The following is a 19,632-nucleotide window of genomic DNA, read 5'->3' on the forward strand; positions in this document are numbered from 1 at the left end:
TCCCACTCTCTTCTTAAAAATGCTCTTAGGATCATCTGAAGCGCAAATAATATCTGTACTCAGCAAGAAGTATCGTTTTATGGAAAATTCTATAAACTTCACATTAAACTTCCTTTTTTAGAGGCACTGATTATATCCACCTGCCACAAATATCCTTAAAATCATATTTGAGTTTTTCAAAATGTATGTATGTTTTTAAAGAGTATCAATTCTCTTTAAATAATATAAATTTCGACATGGCCTCCTTGAATTAAGAACGCTTGCTACACACTTTCTCTGCTGAGAATGTCCTAATGATCATCTCTGAAGAGCAAGAAGTACCTATGCCAAGGTTGATTGCAATACGTTCAGTAGTTTTGGAGTTATGCCGTTAAGAACATTACACCCCCCTTTTTGAAGGTACATCCATCCCCCATATAATCATACCTACGGAATGCAAAATATTTCCATGGATTTCAAAAAATATCGATTCTCGTCAAATTAGACACATTTTTTATGACCAGGGGGGGTCAAGGACACTTGCTACGGTCCCTCCCCCACAAAAATACTCTTATGACCATCTCTTAAGAGCAATAAGTATCTGTTCCAAGTTTTTTTTTTATTCAATATTATAATATAATTTTAAGGCACACTGCTTAAGCTCTAAGATGCCAAGGGTATTTACTAATCTTAATTACGACTAACTTAAAACTAGAATAGTATCATTATGTAATGTAGCGGTAGCGGATTCTCGAGAAGCGATCGGTAGTGGCCGGTGAATTGAATATTGCATGAGGGTCTACCATATGCCGTTGGCGAAGATCCATGTTGGCCGCATCCTTCGGTCCGTGTGGGTCCGCGGGAAACACCCCCAGGCTACGAAGGCCCGGCGGGTGGCCCGCATGCTGGTTTTCGACTGGGGCGGCCTTCCGTGGACGATGATGGTGATGTTACGGAAGAGAATGAAAAAAAAGTAAATATTGTGGAAACGGGGTAAAAAGGGGATGTGGGAACAAAATGTTTGAGGTCTACCTCGGGCCCTAAGGGATTCCAGTAGCTTCGACCTGGCGTCACGATACTCTACGCACGACCACACGACATGCTCGATGTCCTGATAACCGTCGCCACAGGTGCAGAGACCGCTCTCCGCAAGCCCAACACGCCGGAGATGTGCGTTGAAAGTGTAGTGATTTGGCATGAGCCGCGACATAACACGAATGAAATCGCGACTCACGTTCATCCCCCTGAACCAAGGTTTCGTCGATACCCTAGGGATAATGGAGTGTAGCCATCGTCCCAGTTCGTCATTGCTCCATGAAGTTTGCCAACTTTCGAGAGTTTTCTGACGAGAGATACTGAAAAATTCATTGAAGCAGATTGGTCTTTCATAAATATCACCTTCTAATGCGCCCACCTTAGCCAATGAGTCTGCCTTCTCATTGCCTGGAATGGAACAATGCGAAGGGACCCAGACTAACGATATTAAATAAGACCGTTCAGATAAAGTTCGGAAGTGTTCCCGTATTTTCCCCAGGAAATATGGGGGATACTTTCCTGGTTTCATTGCCCGGAGAGCTTCTATTGAGCTTAGACTGTCCGTGACAATGAAGTAATGGTCTTTGGGCAAGGTTTCAATGATCTCAAGCGTGTACTGAATAGCAGCTAATTCTGCGACGTAAACTGAAGCCGGATCATTGAGTTTGTGAGAAGCGGTGATGTTTTGATTGAAGATGCCGAAGCCTGTGGACCTGTTGATGTTTGAACCGTCAGTGTAAAACACCTTTTCACAGTTGACTGTTCTAAATTTATTATAAAAAATATTTGGGGCCACGTGATCTGGGATTCCACGAATTTCTTCTCTCATGGATGTGTCGAAAAACACAGTAGAATCAGAAGTATCCAAGAAATGAGCACGATTGGAAACAAACGAAGAAGGATTAATATTCTGAGCCATGTAATCAAAATACAAGGACATAAAACGGGTCTGTGTATTGAGTTCGACAAGCCTTTCGAAGTTTTCAATCACCATCGGATTCAAGATATCGCATCGGATTAGCAATCGATATGAGAGATCCCAGAATCGGTTTTTCAACGGTAAGACGCCCGCGAGCACTTCGAGACTCATCGTATGAGTCGACTGCATGCAACCTAAGGCAATACGCAAACAACGATACTGAATTCTTTCCAGCTTGATGAAATGAGTGTTCGCCGCGGATCGGAAGCAAAAGCATCCGTATTCCATCACGGACAATATCGTTGTTTGGTACAGCCTGATCAGGTCTCCTGGATGATCCATGATCCGGTTATTGTACGAAGAAAATTGATTCTCTGTTGGCATTTTTGTTTCAGATACCTAATGTGACATCCCCAAGTGCCTTTGGAGTCGAACCAGACCCCGAGATATTTAAATGTGAAGACCTGAGCTATGGTTTCACCCCCTAGCTGAAGCTGTAATTGTGCTGGTTCTCGCTTCCTTGAAAATACAACCAGCTCAGTTTTCTCCGTAGAGAACTCGATACCCATTTGAAGAGCCCATGTCGACAAGTTGTCGAGGGTATCTTGCAATGGTCCTTGGAGATCGGCAGCTTTGGGTCCTATAATAGACACAACGCTGTCGTCGGCAAGTTGTCTTAGCGTGCAAGATGTGTTGATACATTCATCAATGTTGTTCACGTAAAAGTTGTATAAAAGGGGGCTTAAGCATGAGCCCTGAGGAAGACCCATGTAACTGAATCGTATTGTCGACAAATCACCATGCGCGAAATACATGTATTTCTCGGACAACAGATTATACAAAAAGTTATTCAAAATTGGTGAAAGACCATGCTGATGCAACTTCTCAGATAGGATGTTTATGGAAACTGAATCAAAAGCCCCCTTGATGTCTAGGAAAACTGACGCCATTTGTTCTTTACGAGCAAATGCCATTTGAATTTCGGTTGAGAGCAACGCAAGACAATCGTTCGTTCCTTTGCCCCTGCGGAAGCCGAATTGTGTATCTGAAAGTAAGCCATTAGTCTCGACCCAATTGTCTAGACGAAACAGAATCATTTTTTCGAACAATTTCCGGATACAGGAAAGCATAGCAATCGGCCGATACGAATTGTGATCTGAGGCTTGTTTTCCCTGGTTTTAGAATGGCAATAACTCTTACTTGTCTCCAGTCATGTGGGACAATATTATCCTCAAGAAGCCTATTGAATAAATTCAATAAGCGCCTTTTGGCAGAGTCAGGCAAATTTTTCAACAAGTTGAATTTGATTTTGTCTAACCCCGGAGATTTATTGTTACACGATAAAAGCGCAAGTGAGAACTCGATCATCGGAAAAGGTGTTTCGTTTCTGTTTGATGAAGCAACGCGCATGATTGTCTGTTCCGGAACAGAGTCAGGACATACTTTTTTAGCGAAATCGAATATCCAGCGGTTAGAATATTTCTCGCTTTCGTTTGTGGTGTTTTTGTTGCGCATTCGTCGGGCTGTGTTGCAAAGAGTGCTCATTGATGTTTCTCTCGATAATCCGTCTACGAATCGACGCCAATAACCGCTTTTCTTCGCTTTAATCAAGCTTTTCATTTTAGCGTTTAATGCCGCGTAGTTTCTAAAATTATCAGGTGTTCCGTTTTTCCTAAACTCGACAAATGATGAAGTTCTCTCCGCGTTTAATTCTGAGCACTCTTTGTCCCACCACGGGTTGGGGGCACGGATGTTAGTTTTCGCGCCGGGTACACGTTTCGTCTGAGCTTGAGTCGCGGTGTCGAGAATCAAGCCAGCCAAAAACGTGTACTCTTCCTCCGGAGGAAGTTCTTGTATTGTTTCTAGATTCTCAGATATCAAATTTGCGTAGCATTTCCAATCAATGTTTCGTGTGAGGTCATACGAAACATTGATTGTTTCCGATGGTCTTAATCCGGTGGCGATTGAAATTACGATAGGTAGATGATCGCTACCGTGGGGATCAGGGATTACCTTCCACGTGCAATCCAACCGTAGCGATGTCGAGCAAAGGGATAAGTCTAGCGCACTTGGTCTTGCTGGTGGTGCAGGAATTCGTGTCATTTCTCCCGTATTCAAGATTGTCATATTGAAGTTGTCGCAGATATCATGGATCATAGTTGATCTGTTATCGTCGTGAAGACAGCCCCATCCCGTACCGTGTGAGTTAAAGTGCGACAACTTCAATACCTGGTATCAAGGGGAGGTTAATGCGATAGAAAGAATAGCACTTTTTGATCCCCAAAAGTACTCCTCCATAGGAATCATCTCGATCCAGACGATAATGTTAAAATCGTGGAAGTTTAAGGGTATTTCAAAAGTTAGCCAAGTTTCGCACAATGCAAATGCGTCACATTTCAGATTATTTACTAGAAATTTGAAAGGATCTATTTTTGGGATGATACTTCTACAATTCCACTGTATAACAGTGATTGAATCCGTGACCTCGGTGGGTGTCTTAGCCATCGTAGGATACGATCGCTGAAAGAAGGGGCCATTTTGCAGTCAACTGCTTCAAGAATGTGTTAACTGTAGGAATAAAAGCCATTATCAGGCTTTTAAAAGGTTCAGAAATATTGAAAGTAGACATGATCCAGTCCACAATATCAGAGAATTTAACAAACCCAGTATTTGGTAAATTTTCTGACTGATCTTTAGGGACTTTCGGGGGTTTTGAAGTCCCAGGAAGTGATGGAAATTCTTGCTCGGAATTTAATTTTCCAAGGCCTGGAGCTTTTTTCTCTGGTTTTTTTGCCATCACTACCAGTTGTTGTAATTTTTCGAAACCCATCAGAGGACATCTTCGAACCCTTACTAGGGAGCTTTTGAGAAGATTTATTTCTTCTCTTTCTAATTGATGAGCTATGAGGGACAGCCGAAGATGTACCTTCGAGGGGGTCATCATATTCGCTCTCGTCAGTTGACAAGTAAGCGTAAGGATTTTCGGTTGGTGGCGTAGCACATTTCAACATTTCCGCAAAAGAGCGTTTGGAATGTTGCTTGAGTGAACGCTTCATTTTATCCTTACGCAATTTGTACACGGGACAATCAGAGAGGTCATGCGGCCCCTCCTTACAGTAGAGACACTTTTCATTGTCTCCACTGCAGGAGTTTTCCGCATGACTCCCTCCACACTTTATACACCGGGATTTATTGCAACAATGGGATGCTGTATGTCCCAATTGTTTGCAATTGGTGCAGTTCATGACCCGCGGCACAAAAAGACGAACAGGTAAACGGACTCGGTCCAGGAGGACGTAATTAGGCAAAGCCGAGCCAGCGAAAGTCACCCGATACGAGTCTGATGGGATATAGGACTTAGTCCCATCCTCAGCGGTCGATACTGAACGCAATTGCTTGCAGTCCAGTATCTTAATGTTCTTGAGTAGGGGGTTTTTAAAACCGCCTGCCCCATGCTTAAGAACGTCCTCGCAAGTCAGACTCGGATCGGTGATCACGCCGTCTATCTCGACTTCGCGAGCTGGTACGTATACGCGATACTCCCGCTTGAAATGCTCACTTTGAACGATCTCATTAGCCTGTTTTGCACTGGCTAACAAGACCCTAAGCTTGTCCGGGCGTACTTTCTCAATTTTTTGTACAGTATTGTATCGCGAGGACAGGTCATTAGAAAGTCTTAGAAGGTTCAATTTTTTACCGTTGGCTTTGGTCCGGATGTAAACCGCATACGGTCCGGCCGGGAGTGCAAGCCCATCGGGAAAGCTTCTAATGCGAGATTTATTGCCATCAGAAGCATCCATTTGATCATCTAGGGGAAGGTCAGGCAATTCTGTGCCTTTTGTCATGGCACGGAAATGTGTCCGTGCGGGTAAATATTAGGGGGCAATAAAAATCTAGTGGTACTGAACAACAAGGAAAAAGAAAAAAAAATACTTAGCTTTAGCTCTCGAAGGGTGATCGGCCGACAAGGCCCGGTCCTAGGCAACCGGTGAATATTCCAGTTCAATAAAGTGCAAAAAACCTCTTTGAGGAAAAAGCACTTTGTTTTTAGTCTCTCACTACACTGTCCAATGAAACGTTTCTTATTTTATCACTATGATTATTTATCACTGTTTATAATGTATACAATATGTAAACGATATACGCGCAGCGCCCAGCTGGCGCTGGCTAACGGTACCACACGCAGTGCTGCTTTACACAAGCTCACAGTCGGCCTTGAGAACGGATTAATTAGAACTATCACTCGACCGCACTGATGCAGACAATAGAATACGGAATGACCTTGATAACGGAATAAAACAATTCACCACGCGATTGGAGAAAGCAGCATTTACGTCCGATCGATCCGATAGTCACGGCACGAATGACTGTTCCAAGTTTGATAGCAATCCGTTCAGTAATTCCGGAGTTATGCCATTACAAACATCACAACCACCCTTTTTAAAAGCACTTACTACATCCACCCCCCATATAATCATATCTATTACATGCAAAATGTTTCTATGGTCTTAAAAAAGTATCTATTCTGGTCAAATTAGACAATTTTTTTCAAGACCTCCCCGTGTTAAGAACACTTACTACGCTCCCTCCCCCATTAAAATATCCTTATGACCATCTCAGAAGAGCAGAAAGTATCTGTGCCAAGTTTGGTGGCAATCCGTTCAGTAGTTTCGGAATTATGCCGTTTTAAACACTACACCCCCCTATTTAAAGGCACTTGCTACATCCACCCCTCATATAGCCATATCTAAGGTATGCAAAATGTTTCTACGGTCTTCAAAACGTATCGATTCTTGTCTAGTTATATGAATTTTTTCATGACCCCCCCTTGGTAATGACACTTGCTACGCTCCCTCCCATATAAAAATACTCCCTAAACCATCTCTGAAATACAAGAAGTACCTGTGCCAAGTTTGGTGACAATCTGGTCAGTAGTTCCGATGTTATCGCGTTACAAACATACAAACTTACATCCATTATATATATATATATATATATATATATATATATATATATATATATATATATATATATATATATATATATATATATATATATATATATATATATATATATATATATATATATATATATATATATATATTGATTCAACGAGAAAGAAAAACTTCAAAGACTTTATCAGACATTTGTAGAAAAAGTTATTAAAGGAAAACCGACACAAGGTCCGAACGATGGCTTATTCTTTAATATTTTTTTTTATTCAATATTACAATATAATTTTAAGGCACACTGCTTAAGCTCTAAGATGCCAAGGATATTTACTAATCTCAATTACGACTATATTAAAACTAGAATAGTATCATTATGTAATGCCGGTGAATTGGATATTGCATGAGGGTCTTCCATATGGCGTTTGCAAATATCCATGTTGGCCGCATCCTTCGGTCCGTGTGGGTCCGCGGGAAACACCCCCAGGCTACGAAGGCCTGGCGGGTGGCCCGCATGCTGGTTTTCGACTGGAGCGGTCTTCCATGGACGATGATGGTGATGTTACGGAAGAGATGAAAAAAAAAGTAAATATTGTGGAAACGGGGTAAAAAAAGGGATGTGGGGACAAAATGTCTGAAAACGATAGAGATCTAATAAGTTGCCATCGAGATGGTGAAGAGACAGGAAAGGGGGAACGAAAAAGTTAGTGACAAAAAAAAGATCTTGTTAGTTCCAATGAAGATGGTGGACAGTTATTCTTTAATATATCTAGCACCACTGCTGCAAATGATGGTAATATGATTTAGCTTTCTTTTATTATGCTATAACGGTTGATCTGAGTTGTTTAATGTCTTCATAAAAGTTACTCAGTTCAGCTTACTACAGTTTGCTTCGAAATCGGAGATCGCCAGAGATTAGAAGAAGGGATCAATTTTGTGTTATTTTAATTTAGATTCACTGAAAGGTAAACGGCAACAGCAACCACAAACATCGTTGAAATTTAAAAAAAAAAATGTCAAACTATCATTACAATCATCTACAATCATCAAAACCAACCTATTCAATATTTTGATTAAAAATGATAGGCTAGAAAACTCGAATTCTTACTATACCTAAACATAAGTATTCCCCACTTTGTACACCAACATTATGGCCGTATAAGTTAAAAACAACAAATTGCTAGATTTTATATGCCTATATGGTAGAGAATACGTACATTTAAATTTAATCGGATTGATGTAATTCATAGGAACGCCCACTCGTGAGCCGTCACTTTTGAATAGTCTAATTTTTATAGATTGAAGCAGCTATGAGTAGGGCAATTTAAGCCTTTTCATGTAACACTTATGCGTTGCATACCTCACGCTTCCATTGACGCGCATCCAAGAAATATAATCCAGAAAGCAAACGAGGAGCATGCCTTAGCTAATATTGATAGTTTTTTTTTCAGTATATGCCACCATCCGTTCCACTTGTTACATCTTTCCAACCCACTGCCAACGAGAAGGGATGAAATTGGAGGAACTGAACCGACCATTCATTGCTGCTCAGCTAGGAAGTGTTTACACTTCCCCTGTATAACGCCCGGCTTGGCAAAGAAGCGCGACTATGATTGCCCTAAGCACCCCGGATGGGAAATTTAAATCTACTCAGCAGGAAAACGGCAAGTGCATTAGCGACTACCAGAACGACGGTAATCTAAACGGTTTTCTAAAGCATTCAGTTGTTGGAAAAATCTTCGTTTGCATTGCATTATAACGGGTGATAAGCTTAGCAAGTTGTTAATAGCGATTCATGCAGTTTGTTGAACACATAATGCATCGAGCACAGATGCTGTTACTGATAGAATCTTATGCCGGTTTTGTTCCTAGTAGAGTTAACAGATTTATCTCCATATTTAATCGCTTCGATTCCGACTCATCAGTATATTATCAGTTTATTTCGAACTACTAATGCCACCTCGCAGTTTCACTGACATGAAGTTAAAGCTATTATAAAATACCTGCATTTGGCACCGTAGTGCAATACTTTCGCAGTCGTGCCAAGCAAATACGAATGACGACTTTCTGGCCGCCATCAGATTGTAGCAATTTGATTTCGTTTCGGAAGGGGCCCTCAGATAAAAAAAAAAATGTTACTGAAGACTTACTTGTGTACCTACTTCTCGGTTTGCCTTTTACCGGCGTTTCTACTAGACACTTCAAACTTTTCCACTGAAACTGTCATTATAAAGAATTTAAATAAAATATGTGACTGTGTCCGGAAGAAGGATATTGTATAACATTTCTTAACGTTTACTGGCATGTTATTTCTGTCACATATGTCTAAGACCTTCTAAATATTTATATAGCACAACAATCCACAAGACTTGTGATGATGCCATATATTCTGAGATCATTCACATTCCTACTTTTGAATGACGACAATTCACAGTATAGAGTAACGCAACCGATTAGTCATATTAGTAGATGGTCGTGCAAACTTACTTTGGTTATACCGGTTTCGAATTCAGATTCCGGAAGTAGTGGTCTGAAATTTCAAAACCAAACTAACATAAATTTCTCATAGATAAATTAACGCACAAATAATAGTACGAGGAAGCCAAAACAAATAAACGAGGAAGATGCCCAAGTAATTGAAACCTGAACCGTTGATTTTAACCCTGGTAGTGATGCTCATTTGCTTCATGTAGAGCCATTTCACAGCGATTTCGGTCTTCAATCACTTCATTATACATGCTAATACTGGCCTTTTCTGATTTGAGGTTCAGCCAAACATGTACTCGAAGTCGTTTCTAGCCCTAAATATGGATGTGCGGGATCCAGCGGCAGGAAATCTTTCTCATCTGACGAATCTTGCTTAACTAAGGCATGCTCGAGCACTTTTTCTTTCCGGTTTGACTCTGTTCTGCTTCGTAAGACCTGCCGCTGTGTGCTGTATCGGCAGTGTAGTTTTGACCATCACGGAACTCCCAAAACCTCTCTCTCAGGGTGTAATCTACAGGATCATATTTCATATTTCCCAAACTTTTTTCGTTTTTGTTTCTGATTTCGAGAGGATCAGGGCGGATGTAATGCTCGTAACGCTTGTACCTTTTAACCATATAGCACTTGTAACGTTTTGTAACACCGAAAAATTACAAACAAAAATTACAAATGTAACGATTTATAACGCCTATAACTTACAAAACGCAAGTAATGCTTCGTAACGCCTAATACTTATTTGAAGTAACGAATGTAACGCTTGGTAGCGTCTCTAACTTACAAAAATGTAACGCACATAACACTTCGTACCGCCTGTAATTCACATAAGAGTAATGTACGTAACGCCAACAAATCGCAAAAAACGCTTCGTAACGTCAAAAATTTATACAGAGTAACACATATCAGGTTTCGTAACGCCACTATCTTACAAAAACTAAACCTTCGTTAATTAATTACCCTCGTAATTAACAAAAGGTAACACTTCGTAACGCCTAAAACTTACTAAAAAGTAACGTATGTAATACATCGTAGCTCTTGCAACGCTTCGTAACGTCTATAAATTATAAAAAAGTAACGCATGTAAGTCACGCTTCGTAACGCCTATAACGTACAAAAAAGTAATGCATGTAACGCTTTCCGGTTTAGAAAAACACGAGCGCTTTTCCGGAACCAGGAACGATGATCCGATATATCCAAAATCAACGTATTTGGTCATAAACTAATCAGACCTGTCCAATTGAAGAATTATTCGGCAAGTTGAATGCATTTGGCTCAACTTTGTATAGAAATACGCTCCTGTTAATGGAATGTTTATACTTATCAGACTGTAATTCTTGAACCGGAAGTCGTTTCCGGATAAAATTCGAGTACACATTTTTAATTCATTCCTTGCATTTTTTCTAGGAAGCAGTAGGCGGATCCAGGAGAAATTCAACAATAGGATTTAGTATTAAAAGGTCTATAATTTGAATCTGAGTTGTAGAAAATCGGCTTAACGATCTCTAAGAAAATTGAGTGCACTTTTTGCTTTCCTCGTACATTGTGCAATCACTTGAAAATCGACTAGTAAAAATTAACTGGAGTTTATAGTACGATATCAAAATCGTATAAAATTTTCAAATACTAAAATAATAAACTAGTAGAGTTTGTATGTCATGTTAGTTGGTGACCTTACGAATCGACTTCGATTATACCGGTTCTCGGATTCCGGTGCTTGGAAGTACCTAAGATAGTGAACCCACTTCGTTTTCTTTAGGATAACCTAAGCGATCAGAACACTGTTTCACTCTATAGGTTATACTAGCTACTAGGAAGCTTGAAGGAATATAATTTCTCTCGATTCTGTATGATTTGATCTTGAATAAAAAACAGATTCAATTTTCTAATAAAAGTTTATCTGTTCCAAACACACATTCTTGTTTAACCAATTTTTGATCGTAACACCTTTTAATACAATGTACTCAAACAACTGTGCTTCGAGTTTCTTCATTTACTTATCAATTTCCTATTCCATTTTCAATTTTATTGTGTGATAAATTGAAACACGCGTGACTAACACTTGACTGCTGCGTATAGCAGCTCTCTTTATTTCCCTACCTACAAAGCTTTACCACAGATCATCAGACCCATCACCACATCTCCCTTTGTTACATTTCAAGTTCCCTATACTTATACTGAAAGTTAGTAGGACATAAATCATGAAATCCATTATATGATATTAAAACAGTGTGCTCTTTACTGTAGAAATCTGCTTGGTTCTTCCATACTTGTATCTTTCTGCTGCATAGCAGGTTGTATCTCTGGCTCGTCAACCTCCGTGTTCATCAGAAGCTCATTAGAAGACTGTAGTGAGCTTATTACCAGGAATAACGCTCTTCACCAATAACCTATCTCCAGTCACAATCTCGGATGACTTAGCTTTCCACCGTTGATCCTCCACTAGTCTACCTTTCTCCTTCATTTGCAAGTTCCTGTCCCTGTAGTCTGTAGACGAAACTGGGTCTGTGGAGAAATCTTGTAGTGATGGTAGTTTGGTGCGTATGGTTCGGCCGAGCATCAATTCACTGGAAGTTCAAGCATTCTTTGTCTAAAACTCTTCGGTATGACCAGTTTGCTACCTCTCACAACTACATCACCTACTGTGCCCAACTCGTCTCGGAATGCGTGATAAGGCTTCAATAGATCATTTGTATAGTTCCATACCCCCTTTTCCAAACATTCTTTCCACGCTTGTATTGGAAAAGCCCACGATGACTTATGAAAGTGGTCAGATGCTTGCTTTCATCGTCGAGTTGGAGTTGATGAAAAGCGTCCTTTATGTCAAGTCGTGAAAAGTACTTTGCGCCGTTCATTTTCTACCGTATATCCTCAATGGTGGGTAGTGGGTGTGTATACCTTGGCACAGCTTTGAGCTGTTTATGGCCATCCGAAATATCAATTTCTGCATCAAACATATTGATAACTTCGAAGCAGTCTGCTTGAGCATAAGCCCTAAATCTTCGATCTGAAGTACGTATATCCCCGATCACGTAAACTCCATTCTTGTTCCCCGACCCCCACGTACGATCATCGATGATGTTAGATTGAACACCTGAATCTATTTGCATCTCAATCAGCACGCCACCCACTCTCGCCCAAATGAGTTCATCTGAATCGCCTCCAGAAGATACCATCTCAACTCAACAAGTTCAATTCGTTCATTAGATAATGACCGCTCATGAGGTCTTTTCAGAAACTTCGGTCTGTTCAGTTTACTGCTGTCCATCGATCGGCTTGATGATGCAAAGACCGGAGAAGAGTAACAAACTCCAGCAAAATGACCACGTTTCACACACTTCATACATGTTTTATCTCGTGCTGGGCAAGTTTGTTGTCCGTGAGAACGACCACAGAATTTGCACGGTACAGCAACGTAGTGCACGTTATCCGCTGATCTGAATACTTGCAAGTGAATACTCCTTCCCCCAATCTGATCATTCGCCACACGTGACGTTTCAAACGCGTTTACTTGCTTAACAATCTCTTCTACGGTAAGATCTTTCTCCTGAAGTAGTTTTGCCCGTAACTGACTTGGCTCAAACTGGAGCATCTTGCCAACTATCACAATGCCGGAGCTCTCCGACGCTGATTTACCAAAATTACATTTTGTACCATGTGCCTGCACTCGCATTAGGAATTTTTCCAGTGTCTCCTCTGACTGCGGTGTCATGGCCCAAAACGGAACCGCTCATGAGCGTCATGACTTTGGGCTGCGAAATAATCGTCCAACTTTTGCATTGCCACTATATATGGATCGATACCATTTTCTTGTTCAGCTGCTACATCTTCTCCCGGGATGCTGAAGAATATATCTTGTAGTTCAAACGAACCGCAAGCCAACAACATATCCTTCTTTTCAATTCCATCCTTTATTTTTGATGCGCGCAGATAAATCTCAAACCCTCGCTTCCGGGTAATCCATCTGTTCCTGCGATCCGTTAAGGGAACTCCCACAATCGATAATGCAGGCAGCTTAGAAAAGATTTTGCTTTCATCCATCGTTTCTCTTAAGATATGGCTCCCACTGTTTGGGTACTAGCCTCACACTGGCCAATACAAATCGTATTTTTTATCTACAAGCTTTGGTCAAATTAGTACAATTAATGAATTCGGATTCGTATTTTTCTCACCTAATACCGCTTCCTTCAATCACTAATCGTTCTGTTCTCAAGACACAGAGCTCCTCCGACCTTTCTAGGTACGATTAACATCTCTCCACCGCTTTCTTGACGCGGGCTTTTCTGTTTTCTGGACACAGAGCTCTTCCTACAATTCTAAGCAGGAATACCACAAAAAATTCTCCATCGCTTTCTTGACGCGGGCTATTCTGTTTTCAAGACACAGATCAATCGAGAATGTCAAACACTCTGTTGTGTTTACCTTTCCGGAGCTTTTTCTCTGCTTACTAGACGCAGTGCTAAGAGCTTTACTTTCTGCTTCCTAGACGCAGGCTACTTCTCTCACACACACCTACAAACAAAATGGTGTGAGCTATTCCTGCTTTCAGTTTGTTAGGCAGTCGATTTTTTTTTATATTCCCTGTCCAGCCGTATTCGATTAGAAACCCACCTGTATCGATAACACGGCAACATATCCAGCTAGTCGACGAAAAATAAAATCCAATCCCGGTCGCCAATTTGTGATAAATTGAAACACGCGTGACTAACACTTGACTGCTGCGTATAGCAGCTCTCTTTATTTCCCTACACTGAAAGAAAACGCCAGCCGCATTTTGAATGAAACTTCATTCAATGCGTTAAATAACTGAGAATTCCGACTATTGAATGATAGAACAATCTGCATGATCATATGATCAATATTCAGTGAGTTTTACTTCTTATATGTGTGATTACCATTCGTATATTATATGACTGTCAGTTACGTTTGAAATGTTAGTGAACTGTGTGTTAATCATCATGAATCAGACTGAATGTATGTTACCCATTGTCATTTAATTCCTGAGAAGAGTTTATTCCTAAAAATGGATTATAGAACAGTTCGAATAATTTTATGATGAGCGAAAAATGAGTTTCATACTCATTTCTTCTGATTTTCTTCCATCATTTATATGGTTGGCATAAATATATGGAATTGTATTACAATTGTATGTGAAATTGATAAAATCGAAATGAATTTGTTATATGATATTCCCGTAACAAAAATCTTTCCATGCATGTATTATTTTCATTTTGCAGTGTTTTACAATCGATCACAGAAGAATTTCTTCTTTCGAAATTTGAATGAAACTTTGATGAATGTGGAAGGAAAAATAACATAGCATGATTTTATTATTAATTATCAGTGCGTTTCCTCCAATTGTTAAAATATTTTTGAATAACTTGTCAGAAAAGTCAATGACAGAATGTAAACAAAACGCGTTTTTCAACCGAAGTTATACGTTTAAGGTTTCTATTTAATACGTATTGTGGTGGTGATACGAAATCAGTGATTAAGAATGGTGCTCGATGGAAATATTGGAAAACCTGGTGTCAGAGTACTTTGGTGAGTATTCAGTGAAATAAGAGTCTGTAGTAGACTTAGAATTTACGTAATGTAAGGGCAATTTCTGCTTTAGACAAACAATTATTGTGGCCAATTCTATTTTTCTAGGATTGTATATTGCCCCTTGATTTAATAAATTCAAAACCCTTTTGAATCCGTATAGCGGATCAATTATATTTTATTTGTATCTACTATCTTAAACAATCAGTTTGATAAGAGGAGACTTGCTCCGACCTCCGACCCTTATGTTTAATAGAAAATCGAGCCAAAGAACTGAATTGAAATGAATGATGATGCTTTTTTAAGAAAAAAACTCAGATTTAATCAGTAGAATGAAAAATGATTAAAATTTTACAAGAAAGTTTTCATTCTACCATGGAGCTACTGCATACTCTTGGAATGGATCAAATCTGAGTTTTTTCGTTTTACAAGCGTTTTTTTCCAGGATTGCTATGGAGATGGAAACCAACATATCACTGTAACTATACTGCAATGCAGAACTTGATCATATGCATACTTTGCCGCAGATTTTTAGTGTACAAGTCAATCATGTTCTTACTATCAATCAATTTTATTGTAAATAAAAATATTATTTTAAATAATCGTGGAAATTGTTTTTAAAATCATTACTTTTACAGACAATAAGTAACAAAAATAAATCAAAGCGCTCGACGTTTTTACTTTATCCTAATTTCACTTTTCTGGCTGCTTAAATGAATTTATTGCGAAATCGTTTGGAAAGATTATAACGGTTTTCAACAGTAATATAATTTGCATTTGAATGGAAACGGAAAAGTCGTGTATCTCACAGCAAACGATATTTTATATGAAATTGATACTTTCAACTTTAAAGTTTTCTTACATTTTCTTATATTAATAAACCATTGTATTTTTCTTTTGACCAACCAATTCCACAGCGGAAATAAGTGATTCTCAATCGGAACTATTCGGTTAAATACAATTTATTGTATTTTGATGACAAAATATATTTTTCACTGTGCAATATATTTTTCTTATTTTGGTTTCTGCTACTTAATAGTGAATATATTCAAACTGTACACATCATTCTTTTCAGAAAAATTGTTGAGCGGAAAAATTAAGCTTTTAATTGTTACGATACTTAACAACCTACACACTCCATTGTAAAAAGTTTGTGTACAATCCATTGAATACCCTGACGAAAATTAGTACGATAACTCAACCGACTCCAGCATAGTTTATACAGAATATTGAAATGTCTACTTATGTTCAATGGAAAAGTTTCAATGAATATGTAACAATAAATCTTACGGTTTCTCTGCAACATTGTCCCAGGTGTCTAAGTGGTATATGTGAAAACCTTGCTCTCGGCATTTTAATACTAAAGCAGAGCGCCTTATTAAATATATTATTATAACTACCATGGAGTGGGAAGGTAAGTTTCTTGAGACATTATCAACTATTCAACCAATTGTCTTTCAGTTATTTTAGTCAAGGGCAAGAAGCCAGAAGAAACTATCTTTGATCCGCATACATACGACCAATGTTGCGATATGTTTTACAGTTCGGAATTTATTTCAAAGAAAAATAGCACGCTCGGTAATTTCTGGTGTAATCAGTGTTAGTGGATTTACATAAATTCGGCAATAAATCATTCGATTATTATGAACCGTTTTATCAACAACAAAAATACGACCAACTTTAAAAAGCAGATCAAAACTTAAAAAAACTGTCGTCGTAATGGTTAGAAGCAAAGTCTTCCAGATGAATCGGGTGATAGTGCTGATCGGTTTAAAATATATTAATTATAATTATAATAACACGTATGCGAAAATAAACCAAATTTAAATTTGAAAAAATATATTTTTATTTTTGTTAAATAAATGATTTTTATCTTCAGTGTTATTTGTATCTTCTTCTTTCAGTGTTATTGTTTTTATAAATTCAGTGAAAATGTTTAAAAAAAATCTAAATCTATTAAAGGAAAACAAATTGCAGCTTCAACCAATTCTATTAATTAAATTAACTTTTTTATGGCTTTGATACTATTTCAATAAAATAAACTGAAATTGCCCAAACTAAATTATTCGTACAATATTTCATAGGCCTCCTCCGGTTTCAGCCCAAAACACTCTTGCGAATAATCTTATCAATTTTTGTTAACTAAAGTATAGGCCAAAATCCGTTCCAACATCTTGGTTGACGAAAGTGTGTGGGACATTCGTCGTCATATTTTTCTTATCAAATCTGATCATTTCCACCTTTGTTAGGAGCTCTTACATATCAGTTAATCGATTTTGAACAATATCCATATACTGTGATACCTTTTTGACACTTTGACCAGTTCTTATTCATACTCATTGAACTCCAATGCAATTGTAAAAAAATTCAACTGTCATAGAAATGTTTGAAAATGGAAGTGGAGAATAATTAAAACTTTTTTTAATAGTAGGTCATTTGCATTTTAATTTATTTTCATTTCCAGCTGTATAATTTCAATATTAATTCATCTTAATATCATCCGGATTATAAGGACTCCGTGATACATAAAACTACATGAAAATCTCCTTAATTTCATCCGACGATTGGTGTAGATTGAATTCATTCGGTTTATGGTATGCACGAACATCATACGCACTACAAAATGAATAGTATTTCCTATATGGCTGCTGTGATGATTAATTTTGAAGCGAAAATCATCTACATTTTGGATTCATTCAATTTATAAGTGTATGTGCTTCAAACAAATTTTCAATGATATTCATACAAATCAATTTGTTTTTGACAGAGGGGAAATTGAATGGCCGACTTATTAAAATCATCTGAAAATCGTTATGGGGATCGGATGAAGCAAAAACCATTCAGCTTGTGGCCGGTAAATTCTTTCAGTGTACCTCCAAAGCTTTACCACAGATCATCAGACCCATCACCACATATTGAATAGAAAAATATTACAATACTAAGCACTGATGATTTTCAAATTTGTTGTCCCTCTACGACCGTCTTTTTCTAACTTCAATCCAGTGCAGGAAATTCAAAATAACGGCGTATCATATTATGTATGTTCAGTTAAAATAATTATATATAAAATAATTTTTAAAAATTCAATCGATTTTACACTGAACGAACACTGTGTAAACAACAAGCAAATTGAGATTTTTAATTCTATAATTTAAGAATTTTCATTCATAATATTAATTTTGTCGGTGATACTCCTACTTCACAACGCTTGCCTAAAATACACGATACCCACCCGTATTCCTAGTAAGGCCTAACAAATCGACCACTCATTCGACACAGTGGAACAAGAGATAAATTTAAACTTTTAAGATTCTGAACCTTCACTCTATTCGTGACTAACTTTGCGTTCTATTTACGACAATCGCTAGCTATTGGTAAACCATCGTCATCGAAGAGATACTTCGAGAAGAGTGCTTCTGATGAGTGTTCTTATCTTTGCTTGTACATTTAATGGGTTTATTGATGAGCATAATGTACTACACTTCGCGTGTGTTTAACCAGTTTTTGTTTGATATCTGTGTACCAATGAATGTCAAATTTATGGGCATAAATTATTGTATCTATGTGAACTTATAGCATATGGACATATCTTTCACTAGTATTTGACCATATGACACTATGATTGGTGCTACTAATTGGTTAAGTTCTTAGCGGTTAAATCGTCTTGACTGTATATCCAAACTTTCTAACGGGATGTTTTATGGTAATATACTGGCTCGACCAAATTCAGTCTCACGTTGCTAAGAAAGCCAAAATAGAAGAAGATAGAGACTTACTCTGGTGAATGACCATAGATTCTGAGGCCGGAATAATAAAATGAAAGATTCGTTCATCCATTGTTGAAGATTTGTTTATATGTTACACTTAAACAGAATATACAAATTAAAAACGCAAATTTCTAGAGATTGTGTTATTCACAAGACCTTTTTTTCACCCATCACTGCATATATAGTTTTATCATTTAACTAGAATCTTTTGATGAAAATGAATAGTTTCTTCTGAGCAAGAATTTATTGATTAACACAATAGTTTACATCCAAAATCATTGTTTCATTCCAGAGTGCGGACAAATTCGCCACGTGTGGATATTCTCGAAAGTCCCATTGCTCACAACAACGAATTTTATGGCGCAAAACGGGTACCCAAGGAAGGCAATCTGTAGTCCCAATTCACTTTTCTATTCCATTCATAAAAACAATTGGGGTCTCAATGACTAACCTTTTTCAGTTTAAAGTCTTGCATCCTAGTTCCATGAGAACAGCCAATAGCTGGCAATTTGACTTTCAATTAGAGAGATGTTGAAAATAAACAAACCTGGAAAAAATATCGGATTTTTAGTAAATAATAGATAATAAAGTAATCAATATGTTATTATTATATCAATTTATTCAGAAAAAACATTGCCAATAACAAAAAAAAATTTTTTTTACAAAATCCTTCGTTCACGAACTTGATACAGCAATTTAGAACCCAGTTCTAGAGATATTGTGCTCGCCGCAAATGACCACAGAAGAAAAACCGTTTCGAGACAATTTACAATTTACATTTTTCCACATATAATATGATTTTTTAACAAACACTACAAACAACCTCCATAAAAATTTCAGCAAAATTGCTAGATTACTTCCTTACCCTTATTTTTTAGACTGAAATGTAAATTTTTGGGTTCAAGATTTTTTATCAATAAATTGACAGAATGTAAGTTTTATCTTCGGTCTTGAAGAG

The 19,632-nt window shown here is 38.0% G+C and overlaps 2 protein-coding genes across 3 annotated transcripts in view; both read right to left on the reverse strand.

Moving 5' to 3' along the window:
- LOC131435881 (muscarinic acetylcholine receptor DM1) overlaps nucleotides 1–19,632 on the reverse strand; it is a 313,338-nt gene that overhangs the window by 137,197 nt on the left and 156,509 nt on the right. The window lies entirely within an intron of this gene.
- Nucleotides 12,479–13,075, reverse strand: LOC131433854 (uncharacterized). Its single transcript, XM_058600460.1, has one exon. The coding sequence runs from the start codon at nucleotides 13,073–13,075 to the stop codon at nucleotides 12,479–12,481; it is 597 nt and encodes a 198-aa protein (XP_058456443.1).

The sequence above is a fragment of the Malaya genurostris genome, chromosome 3 (assembly GCF_030247185.1).
Source record: "Malaya genurostris strain Urasoe2022 chromosome 3, Malgen_1.1, whole genome shotgun sequence".
Taxonomy (NCBI): domain Eukaryota; kingdom Metazoa; phylum Arthropoda; class Insecta; order Diptera; family Culicidae; genus Malaya; species Malaya genurostris.

Bases quoted from the DNA above. Each gene is read 5' to 3' on its own strand.
- LOC131433854 (XM_058600460.1), bottom strand. From the start codon at position 13,075: ATGACACCGCAGTCAGAGGAGACACTGGAAAAATTCCTAATGCGAGTG.